Source organism: Melanostigma gelatinosum (genome assembly GCF_949748355.1).
Source record: "Melanostigma gelatinosum genome assembly, chromosome: 21".
Lineage (NCBI taxonomy): Eukaryota > Metazoa > Chordata > Actinopteri > Perciformes > Zoarcidae > Melanostigma > Melanostigma gelatinosum.
Genome location: NC_136654.1, coordinates 13,003,962 through 13,024,288, shown reverse-complemented (window position 1 = coordinate 13,024,288; position 20,327 = coordinate 13,003,962). Strand labels below are relative to the sequence as shown.

The 20,327-nt window shown below is 43.5% G+C and overlaps 3 protein-coding genes across 4 annotated transcripts in view; all 3 read right to left on the bottom strand.

Annotated features, from left to right (window-relative positions):
• Positions 1-8,356, bottom strand: part of llgl2 (LLGL scribble cell polarity complex component 2) — a 34,190-nt gene extending 25,834 nt beyond the window's left edge. The window contains exon 1 of the mRNA XM_079293771.1: positions 8,118-8,356. The gene's annotated coding sequence lies outside the window, so the exon portion shown is untranslated. The remainder of the gene's footprint in view (positions 1-8,117) is intronic.
• Positions 8,357-9,069: 713 nt separating this feature from the next.
• Positions 9,070-19,875, bottom strand: galk1 (galactokinase 1). Of its 2 annotated transcripts, none has more exons than XM_079293665.1 (8): positions 19,538-19,875; positions 18,305-18,494; positions 17,940-18,059; positions 17,012-17,147; positions 16,670-16,851; positions 16,273-16,423; positions 16,016-16,178; positions 9,070-9,813 (listed from the first exon to the last, which is right to left on the bottom strand). In XM_079293665.1, the coding sequence occupies exons 1-8, from the start codon at positions 19,700-19,702 to the stop codon at positions 9,739-9,741; spliced, it is 1,182 nt and encodes a 393-aa protein (XP_079149791.1). In that variant the 5' UTR covers positions 19,703-19,875; the 3' UTR covers positions 9,070-9,738. The 2 variants fall into 2 exon arrangements, with proteins under 2 accessions (XP_079149791.1, XP_079149792.1); XM_079293666.1 differs by lacking the exon at positions 9,070-9,813 and adding an exon at positions 14,360-14,436.
• Positions 9,732-14,089, bottom strand: LOC306795223 (BTB/POZ domain-containing protein KCTD21-like). Its single transcript, XM_079293667.1, has 2 exons — positions 13,653-14,089; positions 9,732-12,562 (listed from the first exon to the last, which is right to left on the bottom strand). The coding sequence occupies exons 1-2, from the start codon at positions 14,064-14,066 to the stop codon at positions 12,098-12,100; spliced, it is 879 nt and encodes a 292-aa protein (XP_079149793.1). The 5' UTR covers positions 14,067-14,089; the 3' UTR covers positions 9,732-12,097.
• Positions 19,876-20,327: the final 452 nt, after the last annotated feature.

The window sequence follows — 20,327 nt, the reverse complement described above, 5'->3', positions numbered from 1 at the left end:
TGTTGTTGCAGCGGGTTACAAGCTTGTAGTCCTTGTAGACACAGTAGGTGTGTGTGTGAGTGAGAGACTGTCCCAGGAGAAGCAGTGGAGCAGAAAAGAGGGAGCTCAAAGCCATAAGCTCTGCTGACAATGGCAGGGTGGGAGGTCTGCTTCACAAACACTCCGGCTTCTAAAGGCTACGAGAGGGAATCTGTTGATGAAAAACCAGAAGTAGCAATGCAACCCTCACATATGTGCACATGTGAAACGGTAAAAGCAAACAACCGATACGGGAAAGCTTTTGGGTTCGTCAGGTGAGAGTTGCCCCTCTGCAGTCGTCCGACGTCCTAACCGCCCGCTCGTTTCTCTCCGATCAGATTAATTGCAGCCTTTCAAGTAACCCGATAGACATTGGAGCACAAATTGCACGTTCATTAAAAGAACCCGGGTGTTATTTCTGCATCAGCTACCTATCAAAAGGCCATGGCTGGGAACCAACGTCACAATTATGTGAACAGCAGTGATGTTTAAGGCTGTCAGTTCAGACAGATTAACCTCCTCCTCTGCTCTCTCTGAGCGTCTTGTACAGTCTGGCTGTGGCCTATGAGAGTCAACTGAATATTCAACACGGTGAGAGAGTATGGCAACAAGTAGTCTTCTTCTATACAACATGATGTTGATTTAGAGTCAAACAGACCATAAAGTAGAGTATGCTTTAGGGCGGGCTTACTGTGATCGACAGGTTGCTGCCGCTACCAGAGCTGTATACGGCGTCACTACGTCACACCTCCACAGTTCAAATATGGTAACTTCTGTTCATTGGTTGCGAGAAAAAAATGGTGTCGGCCGTAATCCAAGATGGCGACAGCGAAATCGCCGAACTCGAGGCTTCAAAACGGCAGTCCACAAACCAATGTGTGACGTCATGATGACTACGCCCACTTCTTATATACGGTCTATGAACACGAGGTTGATAAGGAGTCGCTGGATAAAACGCATCAGGTAAGATGACGTTACATTTATACGTGAAACATAGCTAACTTACCATTGCTAGCTAGCAAAGCCAACGGCCGTGTGTAGAATTGTGGGAGACGAGAGATGTAGTTCACTGATCTGTTCCACACAAAACGATAACATGGAGAACCTATGCCAAACTTTAACTTTCTTGACGTACAAAATAATCTTTTGAACTGACAATCATATGTGTAATTCCTACAGTAACAGTACACATCTTTTTCTAAAATAAGGTCCCAAATAAGCCCGTTAACGTTAGCGCTGCAGTATTGCGCTGCTTACCGGTTTCACATTAAAAAAAAAAAAAAGTATTGAGAGGCAGACTAATACATAGTCTGTTGATGGGATTGACAATGAGCTTTCACACAGAACGGGAATATTACGCGGCAGAAAGCGACACTTTGTTTTGGGAACGATGTAGACTTTCTTTCGCACCACAAACTAAAAGCATCAACCCATCACATTGAGCAGAAGAGGTTGAGTAACTCAGTTGTACCTATAGTTATGAATTAACAACATAGAGGCTAAAAGGCAGCGCCGGCCAGATTCACTGTGTTCATACCTTTCACAATAAAAGCCCCATCCATATAGGCGTATATATTCCCCGGTCCTTTAACATGACAAGTTTGGCTTCTTTTGTTAAATGAAATGGTTCACATAGTAAAATTTCAAATAATAACCAGGCCCACACCCAATCAGTTGCTATAAAAAAAAAAAATAATAATTTTTTTTTTTAAATGGAGGGTTTCATTTCAAAATGCCGTATGTATCATTTTTATCTGACTGATATGACTTTTTTGTTTTTGAAGTGCGTGTTCTGTCTCCAGTTGGCACATGTGGCCCTTTTGTTTATTTGTGTTCTTTAAAAAGAAAACCTAATAAAATACAAAAAATATATGAATAACACTGCCTCATAAAAATAGCCTTTTGCAATACATTACACTCTACAATGAACTGTGCTGCATATTAATGAAAAGATTTTTCGTTAGGTTCCCTCTAAACTTATCTTGGATGAATAAAAATTAAAAAGAAACTAGCCGAAAGTGGTCGAGTAGGTATTAATACTCAGAACAGTATGGAATTTTTCCTTATTGTTGGGGGGAAATTGACTGACTAATTTACATTGACTGTGGATAAGGTGAAGTACCTGACAGTTTCAGGTTAATCAGAAGAACAATGGCATGTCAGAAGTAAGCTACTCAGGCCATATCCACACTAGGCCGTGTCTCGTTGGATGCAGTTCTCAAATAGAACCGATCTCCGTCCACACAGGAGTTTTCAGCATTATTGAATATGAAAAAAATATGACAGAGTAATGAAGTAGCCTTTAATAATGAAAGGTTGTATTTGATACTTAAGATCTTCCTCTATAAACTCAAACAGACACAGTTCGTGGAAAGTTTTAGAAGTTTTATTTTTCAGACGTAGTTACAGCGCTGCGGGTCTCTCTCTCTCTCGCTCACATCAACTTTACTTTAAAATCAACACTTACACGGAAATGTTTACTCGATTATGGTCCATAAATGTGGTCAACACCGCCGATCACTCGCTTCCATGTGTTGTTGTCGTGGGGGCTGATGAATGTAACGTTAGCTCCGCCATTGGGGTATTCCTTCATGAGATACGGCATCAGGGGATAAGCTGGGTCACCCAGCAGAAAAAACAGGGACATCATCTTCGCCCTCTATCAATTCTTTAGGGCATTTGCGCCATCTTTTAGGGCACAAAATCATGCAACAGGTCCGACTCGCTAGCTTGTAAGCTAATTTTAACATTACCGCCAATGGGGAAATGCTAACCGCGATTAGCATTAGCGAATATAATATATCTTCGTACATATTTTCATGAAGAAATACTTGCAGACTAAGGTCTCTCAAGGCTACCAAACGGAAAAAGTGAAACGAATCAGCGTCGATCACTCGTCTCTCACTCGTTTCCTCTGTTTGTAGCTGTAGCTCTGAATAGCATTTATTGCTAACTGTAGCTTCAGACAGCCGCTCCGTGGGGGCTGATCGCCGATGGTCAAGCAGCTCGCTCATCGCTCGAAGAACAGCTCGCCTCCTCTGCATGTAGGCATTAGCAGCATTGTAAAATGACGAATTTAACTCCACAATAGCTGCTACTACAGACAACAAAGCAAGCAAGGCTTGCCATTCGTTATCCGTGTTGAAATGAATCGCTGCTGGTCGCCGGCTGTTTGTTTTCTTCCGGGTACGGGTCACGTGATAGTGAGTGTGACGAATCAGGGACGGAGACGTCATGGCTGGTAATAACCAATCCAGTAGCGAGCACGGGTGTGGGCTCATTTTTTTCTAGCACACATCCGTATCCGACGTCTACACTGAACCAAAACCCTGGAGTTCTCAAGTACCTCCAACCTCGGCAGAGTTTTCAGGTTCCTCCGTTAAGGCTGCTCCAAAACTCCGGCGTCGTGTGGCTGCTCAGTGTAAACGTAGGAAAACTGGACTAGTGTGGATATAGCCTCAGAGAGATGAGCCAGTTTCAGCAGAGTGCTGCACAGTGACGTGGCCTAGTTTTACTGTCAGATATGGATTTTCTCAGGAATTCTACTTGGCAGTAGGGGAGTAATGAACTTGTGTCGAGAAATCGGCGAATGATGGCGAACGCTGCGTCTTTCATCGCGTTGTTTGATCTACGGTGAGCTCATCTCTCAGCAGGATGAGATGACGTACTGCATTTACCTTTGGTAGCAAATTAAACTGGCTTATCGACTCTTCTCACACGGGTCACATTCAGCAGCTCGGTCTGCTTTGAATGAGTCACCTCAGCCGACCAACACACTATCCCAAATGTCCTTCGGTTAAATTGTGTTATCTTTCGTTCCCCCGCAGTTCAGTGATGTCATCAAATTCCCAGCATATCAACAGAGCCATCTAAATTGAGAATGGAGTAAACGGAGAAAAAAAGAAGAAAAAAAAAAAAAGTGCCTAAACATGCCTGGACATGACAATAACAACCTGAAGAAGAGGAGGCTCGACCTGTAGAGCTGCATGGACTGCGTCTGTCAACGGCATAGCACCTCGGAGGAGCAGTGAATGCCAGGAAATGCCTGGCAATCCAAAACATTGTTCTTATGGACTGCAATCAGCAGTTGTGCTGGCAAAACAACAACAAAATGTGCAAAGCTGATCAGCCTCTCAATGAGTGACAGTTGATCAAGTCATAGCATTGAAGTATAGACACTTCCATTCATATTGTGTTAAAATGCAGCTATAGAACACACACACACACACACACACACACACACACAGTAGAGAGAACTGGCGTACACACATGGTCTTGTTACAACTCACACACAGGTGATAAGGCACAAAATTAAACTGGAAGTGCACGGCCCTGACACCTCTGTGATCTCGGGCTGGACATCACTGAGCTATTCTTGGTCGTGGTGAGCACTCAAGTCAGCATTGGCTGGTGTGCTCGGGGAGTTCGGGCGCAATTTTGTGTCAGGTCGACAACCACGTGGGAGAGGAGGGAGGCATGTGAGCAGATTGAAACGCAAACCATCAGGTGTGTTGTGCCGACACTTGGCTGAGACAGAGAGAGAGCTGGGCAGAAGAACGCGGCTGACAAGACGGAGCAGAAGGACATTACAGGAAACACTTTCTTCCACTGTCCCCAACAAAGCAGACAGGAGATCTTGTCAGCCTTGGGCGTGGCTGGTAGGATATCATATCACCCACCAACGCACTGCCTCTTCCTGTAATCAGAGCCAGGGAGACACAGGAGGGGAGGGGAGGGGAGGGAGGGGAGGGAGGAGGAGGGGGGGGGGGGGGGGCGGACAGACAATGTTTACACTCACAGTGTCACTGTGATAACTGCAATTCACTCATGACAGGGACTTAACATACAGAGGATTTAAAAGGTGCTCCCCCTCATGTCAGGCCTGAATACATGACGACTTCCAATTAAAGCTGATTCTGATTCTGCGGGATAAGGACTGATGATGAGGGGGGTGTCAGAGAGCACTGGTGCTACGGATCAGGTGGTGTCCCGGTTAACGGGTGACTGAATGTGTCAGTGTTTGCTTGGAGACAAGTGTTGAAACATGAGGTAATATTTAGCGGTTCTTGTGAGTATTTTCATCACATTTTGAATGTGGAAAAAGGAATTTGCTGCTAAACAACTTCTGTCTTCCGCCTCTAGATGTGCTATATAGGCGACCGTGGCTCACTGGGTTAAGCGGGTCGTCTAGGAACGGGAAGGTCAACGGTTCGAGCCCCGACTGGGACGTGTCGAAGTGTACCTGAGCAATACACTGAACCCCCGGCGCAAATCAATGGCAGCCCACTACTCCCATACAGGGATGGATCAAACGCAGTCGTCAAATTTCGTGTAAATGTATAAGACTATAAAAATGGTTTCTTCTTCTTCTAAACCGATAGTTACCCGTTTAAATAATGCAGCCAGATCACTTTGAAACCATGACAATGTGTCTAAGTAACATTATTAAAATAGTTTCCTGAATTGTTGGGGCCAAATCACTCACACTTAGCAGCTACAGTGCAGACACCAGCAGCTCTAGACATCACCAGTCACAAAATGAAACAGTCATGTGTGACTTATCAGCAACATTACACTATTACTGTAATGAATAAGTATTGCGCAGCTTTGTTAAATACTCCATTCTGATTGGTCAATGACGGCACTATACGGTCTGTTTCTTTATAGCACAGCGCTGCTTTGAATAACAGACCTCTGCTATGCACAATAATGCAATTATCTAAGCATACACAGGGAGCGGACTATTGACTTTTTAAATCAATATTTTGTGTCTTAAGTAAGTAGACCACCTCACTTTGGGGTCCTGCTCGTCCTGTTGGGGTTGATTTTGCAACAATGACCCCCCCTCACTGTACATTATCCCACTTATGAAGACCATAATCAAGTTTAAACAGAAAGTGATGTCAAGATAGAACTAACATTAGAAAAACGGCAAAAAATAAATAGAACATGAGTTTGTATGATTGGTACAATCACATCTTGGATAATATCACGAAGATATTTACAAATACAGACCTGTAGGTTGCAATTAGTAATTTCATTAGTGATGAACCTGCTGACCAATTGTTTAATTGTTAAGCTATTTCCCTCTAATTATACAGCCCTACCTCTGCATATTTAACATAATATTATTATCAAGATAGGGGGGTGTGGAGAAAAAAAAAAACATTGGCCAAAACAAGAGAAAGGTACTGGATATGCAGCCAATGTACTTTGATTATGTTAACGTCATTTAAAACTCAACATGCATACATACTACATTCTCACAATGACCTGGGACACCTGCTGTAAAGAGAATGAGCGAGGGGAACATTCTGCAGCATTTTTACTTCCTGTGCAATCCCATTAGCAAGAGACAGAAAGAAAAAAAAAAAGCTTATTTTCCTGCCAGATAATGTGTTGCACATTGGGAGAGGTGAAAACAGGAATCAGGTTAACAGTTAACAGCGCCAAACACAGCGTGACCGTCTCGAGCCGAGCGCTCTGTTTGAAGTTTACAAGCAAGGTAAGCCTCTCTGACAGCATTCTCACCGCTGTGAGGTTAGATCATTGAACTTCCTGGTTTCTGGCACGTATATTCACATCATTCGTGCAACTGAAGAGAGACAAAAAAAAAAAAATACCCTCCTGCTTTTGCTCAAGCCAACTCCTCTAAAACACACTGATTTGGGAGCGGCCATTTATTTTGCCTGCTTAATAGCTACAGGTGGACTTTACCATGCAGGTGTAATAGCTACTGAGAACAAAGGCTGTTTGTTTGGGCTAGCTCATGCAGGTGGAGTTGCAAGGACACAGCCTTTGTCCTTCAAGCAGTTTCCTGTCCAGATTGTGGGACTCCGTCGATGCAACTTTATGTCCGTCAAAGTTAACCAGCCGATGATACTGGAGGACTTTAGTTACATGTATACAGTCCACTGGATGAGCGTGCAGTTTAGTACAACAAATGAGCTAATTGAGTTAGCTCTGGCTGATTGGACAAAGTCGAGTAGGGGCTGTGTTAGTATTTGTATTCTACATGTTTTAGTGTTGTGAATTGCCCAGACACCAGTCAAACCGGTGAAACGCTTCTCGCTCACACACCGATTACTCATGCTTGAAACCAGACCGTTGACTCAAAGGGCGCTCACTAACATACCTGCTGAGGAGACACGCCTTGCTGAGGTTCTACGTTTCCGTCATTACGCAACCTCCGTCTCCCAGCTACTACTCACCTGTCTGCACAGTGAGGTCAGCAGGAAACGCCACGGTTTCTTCGGTACCACTGGCAACATAGTTTATCGATACATTTATTGATCATTTTCTGTGACGTTACCGGAGATACGTCCTTGCCAAATCAACGGCTTCAAGTTGCTATAGTTTCTGCCCAGGTGTTTGCTAACGCCCACTTAAGCTAGTAGTAAGTTCCCCCATGACGCATGGTTTACTGTAAGTTTGAGTTTAGTTAACAACAAGCTAGGCGATGGTTGGCAAACCACAATACGAGATTGGATAAAAACGCATCCTTACAAATCTTTACACAAGAAAAACGCCGATTAAATGTGGGTGTCGTTATAGACAGAAGACCCTCTTTTCCGTAGAACATGACTGACGAGATTTTCAAGTCATTCAGTCACTATGGTACGTTCGGCATGGAATAAGTACACCAAGCAAAACCACTGAGGCACAACACAAGCTGTAAAAACATGAATTTTCAGGGGTTTTTATGACCGTACCTATGTCTGTTTCAATTAGAATACGTGTGAGATAGTAACGTTAGGCAACGTTAACTTAACCCAATTCCTTAAAGTTTAACATGTAATATAAGAATGTATGTTGTGAGCAATGTAGCCAACTTACATGAGACATGTGCTAATTAGCTTGTCATTACATATGGCGCTAGCACTTTGATTTCTGGGTGGAATATTAGTTGTTAGCCAGCTAGCCAGTCAGCAATAGGGAGAGTGCTGTCTGGCTAACCTAGCAACTTTAGTTAGCTCGAGTTGGAGCCATTCAGGCGCTGGACGTCAAACCGGTGGCTATGATGAACACGGTGACGTTAGTTACATTGTTAGCCTCCTGACACTCAAGCAAACACCTGTTGGCACGAGCTCCCAACCCACCTGATTCAAAGCAGCCGTTGCTCAGAGGATGTCTACAGTTCACAGCCGCTGGAGAAGAGTCCACCCCCGGTCAGTGTCGGGTGATTTCGTTGGCTAAAGCTCTATCCTCAAAGTCGGGAAACAATGTGACCAGACCGTAAGCGTGTAATGTTACTCCCAGAATCCAAGCGACAGTGTATTTGCCGAGTTAAATATCACGACTGGGCCCCAGGTAAACCTAAAACGTGGACTGGTGCTCCTTCTTTTTCCACTGTGGTAACCTCGGTGTTTCCTGTTAGGCTAAACTTCACTGTTTTGCTAACTCCTCCCTTGTGATGCATTCAAGTGCACCTCGTTAAACTCTTACCAAGAGATCAAAACCCGCCCATCCCACTTCCGCGTTCGCTTCTGTTCTAAAACATTTCATAGGTCAGTGCAGTTTTTCCTATGACTTTTTCACGAAGGGCTTCTTTCATCATCTCTCTTGAAACAGGATACTCTTTATATTCGTAGCAAAATGGGTATTCTGTTTGGATAAGTCGAGACAACAATTATTGGTTAAATGACAATCCCACTACTGGGAAATGGTTGTTCGATGTTTGTTAAAATGATGAGGTGTTTACATTTTTATTATTATAACGGAGACACTGAATTTAGAATATGGACAGAACATGTTTGTAGATGTTTTTCTTTATATTGGCAAATTCTTACCATTTTCTGATTATAAATTTAATTTTAAGCAACAATTGTTCTGAAGACACAATTGCCATACACAAACTAAAACTATGGACAAGAATGCTTTTGGATTTGAAAAAAATCCCATTGAAAAAGCCTATAATTTGATCTGATCGTTCCTATCACTCAAAAGGAAAGTTTATGAAAACATACAGACACCTCAGCTTCTGCAGAGCTTCCTTCCAGCAGAACATTAAAACAAGACAGGAACTTGTATTTATTTATTTAAAATCAAGGTACCAAAGGAAAAGTATGATTTTAAATCCTGTTAATTCCCACACATTCAATTACAGAATATTTTGATCATTTCATTTCAAATAGGGGCAGGTTGAGAATGAGATAAGACTTCTGGTATAACCTTTAAAACAAAAGCGCAGCAGTTCTTTTTTAAAAATCTGAAAACAACTTTATTAATATAAACTGGGATATTATTTAAAGCCCCTGCGTTCCTACGGCTCAGCCCAAAGATGTTTGCACTTAATCTGCCCGATTAGTCTTTTTCTTAAGAATGACCGTAGGCGAGTCCAGGCCGTGTTTGGTTCACATCTAGCTGACCCCAACTAACACCTTCAGTATGAGCTGCAGTATCAGTTTTATTAAAATAATAATAATAAATCAACTGTCACTCCTTTTAGCTCCGTTTTTGTTCCCCACCAACTCCTGAGGAAAAATAAATCTGTCTCTTCAGCTACTAAATGTTCCACCAGCTAATCTCTAACTGTGTCCGTCTGCTGTTTGCTACAGAACAGGTACAACAATGTTTTACTGCGAAGGCACATTAACATCTCAATCAGCTCGTGTGCATAAAAACATTAAGTTTCATTTTAACAGTGAAAGATTTAAAGGAAAAAGAAACGCCCATAAAGAGGAATGAATCAGTTATACAGCAGAGATGCGTCGACAACGGTCAGGGCAGACTGAGAGCCCGAGCTCCCTCTGAAGGAGTTGTGACATAGAAAGTTGGGGTTCCACTGTATCGCTCCTGTTCAGGAAAAAATGACAAACATACAAACACACACATGAGTACTTAATCCACAGTAACCTTCAACCAACAATACATCTGAAACAAATCCCTAAATCTGAGCGCTAAGCATTACAGCTGTACGTGAGCATGCTGATGTTCCTTGCGCAGAATGTGAATACGGTAAGCATGATGGAACCAGACTGTCCATCTAGAGCGGCTGCAGAGCCACTTCATGCTCCTCAGTCAGAGGAAGTAAGTTCAAAGAGGGAGCCAGAAGAAAGAACCACTGTTTGTTCATCGCAACGAGACGCATCTTCTCCTCCTCCACAGTTACACACCGAGTTCATAACTCAGACTTTAATTTATCATGAAATAATGTCAATAAGCTAATTCTAATGTGGAGCATTGGTGCAGATTTTTTTTTAGTTGGAAAAATATATTAGTCAAGTCTAACAAAATATCATCTTACCATTAATGTCAACTATGTAGAAAACACAGCAAAAAAACTTGACTTTCAAAATCAAAACTATGTCAGTAAAATAGGAAGTAAATGTAACTCATTTACTTCTATGACATATGTTGAATGTTTTAGGTCTAAGGTGGAATTTCTAAGTCTAAAAGGCAATGTGATCTTACAGAAATAGGTCAAACACCTTCTTAATGGCTCATTACGTCGTGGAGGCACGGAATGTGATAGAATTACATGCTAGCGCTAGCGAAACAACGTTAGGTTTAGGTAACAACACTACTTCTTTGTAGGCAACAAAACTACTTCTTTAGGTTTAGGAAACGGAAGATTATGGTTTGGGTTAGTATGTCTGTAACCTTATGTAATTTTACCCACCACAACATTGACTATTGGTTTCACAGGGGACACAAACACCGGTCTCCTGGGTGAAAGTCCTGTGTTTGTTAGACGACACTCTCATATCCGTGCATTGACTGGAGCTACAGTACGGAAGTAATTATCTAAGTTTAGCATACAGACTGGAAACAGCCAGCCTGGCTTAAACTTCACATTTCTTGGCCATCGGCTAGTCACAGTGACCGAATTGTCCGCTGGTTGCTTGGCAACCTCATGGCGACGACAGGAATCCAGGAAGTCATTGTGTTTGGAGAGAAATCGTTTGAGCAAGTGACATGACGTCTGCTTCTTCATGTTTCATGAGGTAGTAAAAGGCACACGAGACATTTGTTAGGCCTCAAGACAATACAAGGTAAACAAACACAGGTAAAAATAACGTTACGGGGAAAGGGCACAGACACGAGAGTGATGTAGACCCTCATCAAACTCTCACCTGCTTCTGCAAAAACAGGGAATAAGTGGATTTCCCAGAATGAGCTATTATTTATTGCCACTTCGGTGCTCTTACTCATGGACAACAGGGAACAGAATTATCCATAGATCATAATGTAATGAATGAAGAAACTCATGAAAGGTGTTACTGGTGAATCTACAGGGCTGCATGGGAAGCAGAAGTGAGTACAATTTCCGTAGTGGCTGAACGGTGGCATTACAACTTCCGAGTTCTTCACGTGGTGAAATTAGGCCCAGAAGGACATTTTCCCCATAGACTTCTATAGCAAAAGAGATGTCAGCGGATAATCACTTTAAAAAAAAAAAGGTATATCTACTCCCCGGTATGAACACTTGAATAGCCCTGATTTAAATCATTGGGTCCTAAAAGTTACAAAGTGCACTGATAGCCTGTTATATCCGTTAGCACAATGAACTGCCGTTCATGTGAGAGAGCAGAGACCAAGCAGCTGAGAGGAAATGCTAGCGCACCCAAAGATGCAGAAGATCCAGGTCATTTTATACACAGCAGTCGAGCCATTGAGGTTTCATGCACCACTGAGAAACTTTCATAGGAATGAACGGGGCCCCGTCTCCAACGCTGCATCCAGTTTTATTTACACACCCATGGCTTTGTCCGCTTGGCGTTTCACCTCTTTATATTTGCATTTTTTGTGGCGCTGTGGCTGCCATCTTCCTCTTGGACGCATGCTTCGGATCTGGCCCCCCGACGCTACGTAATTATAGCAGGTTGACGGCCAGAAATGTCCAGAACACAGCAAAATAATCATTCTGCCTTTAACACAGCCTATTATTTACTATTTCAGTAAACCATATGACAGGAGAACAAACACGGATACCAGTCATAATCTGTATCCCTTTGATTAAAAAGGTTAGCCCCAAATCTTAACTAACTGGATAGCTGGTTGAGTTGTGACCACAGAAAACAATCGTTCAGGACTTGGCATGTTCTGGTGCTTTTAGTTTAAGTTCTTTGCCCAGAGCTCAGGACTTGACAAGCCGGAGTGAGGTGCAGTTAAGTATTTCTGCCGGGTTGGGAGTCACCAGATCAACCTTGAAGCCTTCAGCCAAAGATAACTTCAGCAGCTCCTCCACAAACCCCTGCATGTCCACAATATCGCTCGGGTTGTGGTGCATGTTCATGATGTCGTCCGACTGCACCAGCTCCGGGTACGAGACGGTCAGCCCCCGGTAGCGCTGCTTGTCGTAGTGATCCCGCGGCAGTTCGTCAGGCCTCGGCACCCACTCCAGTTTCAGCCTGTTCTGCGTCGGGTTGCACGGACAGGGGCTAGCGAGGCCCTGGGGTGTTCTGTAGGAGAAGCGCTCACAGAGGAGGGCCAGGAAGGCCCTCCAGGTACAAAAGAGGTCCACTGTGAAGGCTCGCACGGAGCATGTGCGGAGCTCATAGTTTTCTGGCCCATGGCGCAGGTTGAAGTGGAGAACGCGGACCTGGAATGAGAGGGCAGACTGTGCTGACTACACATCCTCCAGAGTGCACACAAACAAAAGAACCGGTCCGTCCATGTCTCTGAATGTGCAAACACACATCTTCTACTCACGTACTGTATGGTAAACACAAACTGGCTCTCACAAAGGTTACCCAAGGCCAGTCATATCTAAAACATTCTTAAAATGTTCTGTTGAACCCAATCGAAATTTTTAATTCAGGTCAAAAGGGAAAAGTTTGACATTTTGAGGAACATCCCCATTTACTTTCTTACCAAGAGTTCGAGGAACATTGTGTCGGTACGCCTAATATGAAGCTAATTTAGCTTAGCACAAAGACTAAAAACAGTTAGCCAGGCTCTGTCCTAAAGTAAACTTTGTTAAAACCTCGCAAATTACCATTCTTTCTCTCAGCCAGGCTAGCCGTTTCATCCCCCGCTTCTTGTCTTTATGCTAAGCTAAATTAGCCGACAGCTGGCTGCAGCTTTATATTTAGCGTACCGACACACAGAGAGTGTCAATCTTTTCATCAAACTCAACAAGAAGACAAATAGGTGTTGTTTCTGAAAAATGTCAAACTATTCCTTTAAGTTCTCCCGTCTCACAGGACCAAAACCGCATCTGACTCAAAAACAATCTCAGGAGTCGGTACTGTCCATTTAGCTTACTTCTGAGCCTCCAGATCTCAAACTGACTGTTAGCAGTGAGGGTTATAAGAGGGTCTCATCACCTCTATGTGAATGAACTTTTTATTCTCTGGCCCTTCTATGGAAATTACATTTAGAAACCCATTAAGGTATTTAGGTCAATATCTAATATGAACTAAAACTCATGCCAAAACAATGCGCCTCATGCAAGAACATTTTCTTTTACCTTATCCAAAATCTTTTTTTATCTGAGGTTTGCTGGTACAAGTGTTCAAAGTCACATTCACCAAATGCTTAACTGGACTTGTAAAATCGATAGTCCATCCTATTTTAGGGAAGGATTTATACACAAAAATTAGTAAAGGGAAGAATTTTACAATGCATGAAGCCCATTGATTTGATTCAATGCAGAGAAAATATTGCTCTAACTTAAAAAAAAGGCATACCTTGGAATCAACATTCAGCACAATCATGGCTCCTAGGGGCCCTCCTCGAAGGCTGAGAGGCACTGACGCCTCGTAGCGGCAAATCTCCTCCAGCAGGGGCCGTATCTGAAAGAAATCTGCCTCCCTCCGCAGCAGTGCCAGCTCTGAGAAGCCCTCCGGCAGATCCAGGGAGCTGGAGCGCAGGTAGTTCAGAATGTACCGGAACACTTTACCGTCTCGGTCTATGAAGACGTTCCCTCCGTTATCTCTCAGCACGGGGATTTGTCCGGTGAACATCGCGCCGAGCATAGAGTCGCGGCAGCCTGTCAGAGTGCCCAGGGTGGTGGTGTAGATTTCCCCACCAACGTTCAGCGACACCGGGTCCTGGAGAGAGTTCCTGTTGCTGTTGTCGTCCGGTGAGTTGAGGTTGGGCATCTTGGAGGCAAGGCGATCGCGAAGCCCTCTCTGATGTTGTTATTGGGAGGACGAGGTCAGGAATGCTGAGGACCGAGGGGATGTGGATGTTCCAAGTGCTTTGAAGCAAGACTTGTTTCCTTTGACAGCTAGTAGCCAGGATACGGCCAAGTTAGAAAAGATGCGAGGAAATCTGCCAAGTCCGCTTCCAAAACTGAAGATTTATGAAACAGGAGTTTCAAACACAAAAAAAAGAAGGCTGCTGCTCTTTTCCTTCTCATTTGTGCCAAGCAAACGTGTCATCCTCATAAGTTCCTGTGCTTTTCTGTGGTTAAATGTGCATCTTTGTTGATTCTGAGTGGTGTCCACTACCAGCAGGCCCAAAGTCTGACTGTGTTAAAAACAGAAAAGTAGCAGGACCACGGTGACCAGACCAGCATGCTGATAACTGGACACTTGTGGCTCCACGAAGCTTGCTCTTATTCACAGCTCATACACACACACAGGAGCTGTCTGAGCAAGACACTAGGGACTGGGGCAATTTGTGTGAAATGCGCCCCTTAAAGTGACAGACAGAACATTGAATGTGCTTTTTATCCCCTGTGAACAAATGTCCTCTGACACTTTTCATTTCAAATGCCGTTCGGAATGCAAAGATTTTTACAGAAAACAGAATCGTGAAAACAGAAAAAGTTGAATTTGTTTCCCAACTACAACTGACTTAGTTGCACCTCCTATGTTGCAGGATGAGAAGAAGTCAGCTGAATATATAAGTCCATTACTCGCTACAAATGTGATCTTCAAAAGTAAACTAGAAAATTCCTAAAGAAATTTTGACAGTGTGGCTTCTACTGCCCGAAGAAATCGAAATATATACACACGCCAATGTTACCGGTAGTGTCATTCAGGTTCAATTGAGATAGCGCTACTCTCTTTTCTGCATTTTAGATTCATACTCTTGGATTGAAACTTGTATTTGTGGGGCTTTTATTTTGAAAGGGTGGGACTGGGTGGAGGGGAGAGGGGGAGAGGAGACAGAATCATAATGTTTGACACTAAAATGAGAGGCTTCATCACAAGCATTCCAGTTAGAATTCATTCTGTGGGGCTTTTAATTTGAAATGGGGTGAGAGGGGAAAAGTCCTCTAAAAATATCTAAGACCCGACGAATGGAAAATGAGGAATCACTGATTTAATCAGGCGGCAACCTCCAGTTCTGCAGAGTGAAGCCGATGCGGAAGTGTCCTAAAACGTGCATTCTCTCTACTGACCAGCAGGGGGCGACTCCTCTGGTTGCAAAAATAAGTCGGATTGTATAGAAGTCTGTGAGAAAATGACTCTACTTCTCTCTTGATTTATTACCTCAGTAAACATTGTAATCATGAGTTTATGTCTCAATCTCTAGTTTCAAGTCTTCTTCAATACAGCATGATGTTCATTTAGTACATGATGGTCCATCTAGAGTCAAACAGACCATACATAAAGAAGAGCATGCTTATGGGCGGGCTTACTGTGATTGCCTTGTACCTTCAACAAGCCCTGTGGGCAGCTCTACTTATTGGTCCTCCCATGTTGGACAGAGGGAAAGACTGGACGCTACAGTGACTCACTGTCGCCCTCTGGAGGTACAAGTGGTACTACAAGACAGGACGGGTCAGGGCTAGCTGGTTAGCATGCTCATTTCAGATATCTCTGAAACACATCTTTGACATGACATCAACACTAACATTCTGTTGATTATTTTCGTTAGAAGGCTTTAAATTTGAATTCTCGCCACATCTTTCACATTGCACCTTTAAATAAACGCAAATTTTGGCCTAATAGCTTATCTATGTGCATCTACTAGCTTTCAATACAAGTATTTTTAAAAAAACATTAAAAACAAAACACTTATTTGTTGATGATAATCCTAATAACTCACAGACAGTACATATGGTCTCTACAGTATATGAAGGAGTGTGTGTTTTAACCTGTATGTGGAGTATAGTCTGGTCGATGGCGTGCGCCTGCAGCAAAGTCACGGTGCAGCCGCCGAATCCTCCGCCGGTCATCCGGCTGCCAAACACCCCCTGCACCTCCATGGCTGCGGACACCAGCTCATCCAGCTCCCTGCAGCTCACCTCGTACAGGTCTCTGACACAGGGACACCCGGTGAACACACACGCCTCTCCCACATTCTGTCCTAAACCGTGACTCTAAAGTTCTACGCGCGCAATGCAGCTTTTACCTGAGGGAGTTGTGGCTCTCCACCATAAGCTTGCCAAACTCTTTGTAGGCTCCTCTCTTCAGGGCTTCGGCAGCTTGGACAGTTCTTTCTATCTCCTCAATCACGTGACGAGCTCTTCGATAAGTTACGTCATCCAGTCTGTCCCTTGCCTCTGAAATGATAGGGACACGTCTGGAATTCACACGCTACGTCGGGCTTCAATGAGCTTCAAGAGCATTGGACGTTAGTTTAAATTAATTTCCTTTATCAAAATATGCAGCGTTGATATATTGATATGAATGGGAGGAGGACACGGCAGGAATTAGCATTGTGAGCTAGTCCACAACAGAGAAAGATAGGGTGTGATAAAATAAGACAGAAAGGGACAGGATGATAAAAATATATATGTATTTCACACCCTCTAGGTCCTTAATAGTGGCATCTCTGAGACTGTCCTTTCCCAGGATGGAGGCAGCCTCCTCACACCGTCTGCGTCTCATGGGGTACTCGCTGCCGGTCAGAGAGTGCTTCACATTGGAGTTAGTGATGAGAATGACCACGTCTGGATCTGCCAGAGGGACTGGGGTGGCCTCCAGCGACCTGAGTCCAACCACAGACAAGTACATTATTGAAAATGGTGGATGTAAAAATATCCCTCTGCCTTTGAAAGCGTTTTGCCACAAACATGCCAATTGTAACAAAGAAGAATGTGACTCAAAAACCTTTGGATTAACCTGCTCTCATTGGATGTGTACACTACCTGCAGTCAATGAGCAGAGCATGGCCCTCCCTGCCCAGAACAGACACAAACTGATCCATAATGCCACAGGGCACACCGGCATGAGTGTGTTCTGCCTTCTGGCAGGCCACCGCTGTAGATACCTTGTCTCCTTCATCTGAAAGATGAAAAAACACGTAGAGTAAATACAGACGGCCACCTCCGGTTCTGGAAAGTGAAGCCCATGCAGAGGTGCCTTAAACTTGCATTCTCTCTACTGGCCATCGGGCGGCGACTCCTCTGGTTGCAAAAAGAAGTCAGATTGTATGGAAGTCTATGAGAAGATGACTCTACTTCTCTCTTGATTTATAACCTCAGTAAACATTGTAAACATGAGTTTATGTCTCAATCTCGAGTTTCAAGTCTTCTTCAATACAGCATGATGTTCATTTAGTACATTATGGTCCATTTAGAGTCAAACAGACCATAAAGCAGAGTATGCTTTAGGGCGGGGCTACCTTGTGATTGACAGGTCGCTACCACAGCGTTGTCTGGTCTGGAAGTTGTATTGTAAAAGTTAACTGTAACAGTTTTACATTCAGCATTCAGTTGTACTTATCTCCACCCTCTCGTGTCAACCAAGATGGCGTTGGCCATAAACCAAGAGGTTGACGGCAAAAATGCTGAAAGTCAAGGCTTCAAAAACCGTGATGGTGACCACCTCCACTTCTTACATACTTTAAGTAAACAAAAATTTGAAAGAATTTTAGCCTCGGCAGAACTTCAGGCTGTAATTAAGCAATATCAGTTCATGTTAACACCAACTCATCAGTTTGCTGATGCGTCGATCCAATATTGGCCATTCCTTGAAAAATCACTTCATCCATCCCTAATATAATGACAGATTCCTTCCTGTCTGCACTACCTGAACATCAGAGTCACGCTGGTCCGACCGTACTCAGATTCTGACCTGGCTTGAGTTGCTGCAGAAATGTGTAGCAAGCCACCTCCAGAGAGGCAGAGCTGGACAGACCCCCTCCCAGGGGGACACTGCTGGCTATCACCGCCCTGAAACCTGGGACAGGAGGAGCTGAAGCACAGCAGACAGACAGGGGAGACAGAACACATGAAATGAATATACTACTGTGTCCGACCAAAGCAGGTCAACATGTGAGATATGCTGCAGATCTGTTCTCATTCACTTTGACAGGACTACATTCACTGGACGGGGTAAACACTGGAAAATAAACTCCTGTAGTACTATTCGTAGTAATATCTATTTTTCATTAAGTGTGATGTCATTATAGCAGTCAATACACTCGTTGCTTTGTTTACCCCGGTAATGCTGGATAACACCCTTCACATAGTTCGCCCAGCGGGGTAACCCCGGAGGAAGCGGTGATCCGTCACCGGGCAGGCTGAAGTCCACCCTCCGAGGCTCGTCAGCATCCTCGGTTGCCGTTACCACGGTGACATTCGGGCCAGAGGTTTGACCCCCAACCATCACAGTCACCAGGGGCAGCGCCTGGCTCACCAAACCCAAACAAACACAACGCAGCTGAGTGGTTATCTTTTCCTCTGTGTCACAGGGGAACTAACCTAAAAATAAAACCAGGAAGTATTATGTTTCCTGCTTATCACGGATATGTGGAACTACAGTCCATTTTCCAGTCCTGAGGTTCTGCTCTTCTGTTACGACTAGCATTACATAAATGCCTCATTTGCATATTAAACAAAACATTTCAGAGCTTGTAATATTAAAAAAAAAAAAAGTTGTATTAATGTCAGTAATCAACTGGGGAAGTTGTATGGTTGTATCTATTTGTTTTTTTACCCTATTCACCTGTAGTGTCCTAAAAATTATTGGAATTTAACTAAACATCTCTTTCTCAAAATTAGTTTTTTTCTCAGACTCTGATCCAGAAATCTCCACTTCAGTCGCTCTTAAATACACCAAACATTACACTTTCATTCCTCTCTCTATTCTGAAGGTTTCTACAGAGGGGTTTGTTCACATATCATTCAGACTCATTGATACAACATCATATCACTAAAAGCAGAAATGGAGTTTGTATGGCTGTTGACAATGTCTTCTGATTTATGGAAGGACAAATTAAGATATATAGGAAACCACTTCTGTAAAAACCTTTGAAACTAATATTTAAACAAAATGAAACAACAATTTTGAACCTGGCTTTATCCAATGTTCGGATTTATGTCCTGGAAATAAGGTAATGCCTCATTCGCGTTTTCAAACATATAATATCAGGAAACATTTTTATATATCTATTTTTTTCTTAATTCCAGCTGGTAATTAATCAATTCCCATGGTTATATCTATGAAGAATTGTTACCCTATTAACCTGGGCTATATTCTGAACTGCACCGCTGTTGTTAACACACTATGACAGAGCAGTCCGTGAGCTGCTATAACACGTGCACCAACAGGCACCACATAAAACATTAAATTGCAAGAATTTCTGACGAGATTTGGCGTGACAGTCAAACAACGGTGTATCCCTTTCACCCAAATCACACCGGTGAGCTGTTCAACAGTCGTGATGTTACCATCGGAAGCACAAATCCCTGGTTGTAGTCGGTGTGCTCCCCTATCAGGTTGACTCTTCCGGGGGCACACACCGCCGTCTGAGGAGCCTCTTCGCCAAACACCTGGCCATACAAGAGCCGAGCACGCGCAACGAGCTCGGGTACACTTGGAAAAGAACTGGCCATTGAAGAATAGACACTTTTGTCCACTAAATTGTAATTACATCAACGACACATGCGCGCGAAAACCACCGAAGTGATATGACACCGAAGTGATATGAGGAAACTTAGACGCCAATAAAAACGCTAAGTGGCCGTGATATGTACAATAAGTTCGAATGGCATGTCAAGGTGCTGTTTACTTCCTGGTGTGTCGCCAAATAGTTTATTGTGAGGCTCTGGTTGGTGGAAAGAGGTCACGTGACACAGCTTGCTATTTCAGTTAAAAGTATTGACGAGACAGATTTTTTTCCTGGAAACAGTCATTTGTTTCCATTTGTCTCCTCATGCATTTACAATATTTCCCTTTGAGAGGTACTGGAGCAGAAGTATAAAGTAAAATGGAAATCCTCAAGTAAAAGTACCTATAATTTTGACTTAAGTGGCCCACATGAGCAACTGTATGGTACTCCACCTCTGTTCATTTCGCAGACCGAATGAAGTACGAAGCACGGTGTGTGGGTCCCCCTGGTGGGCACAGGTGGCCATCACGTGTCAAATCCTCCGGTGGCCAGTGAGCCACCCAATGCACAAAAAGGTTGCTGGTTCAATCCCCGAGAGTTTTTTAAAGGAGAACTACGCCCATTTTCAA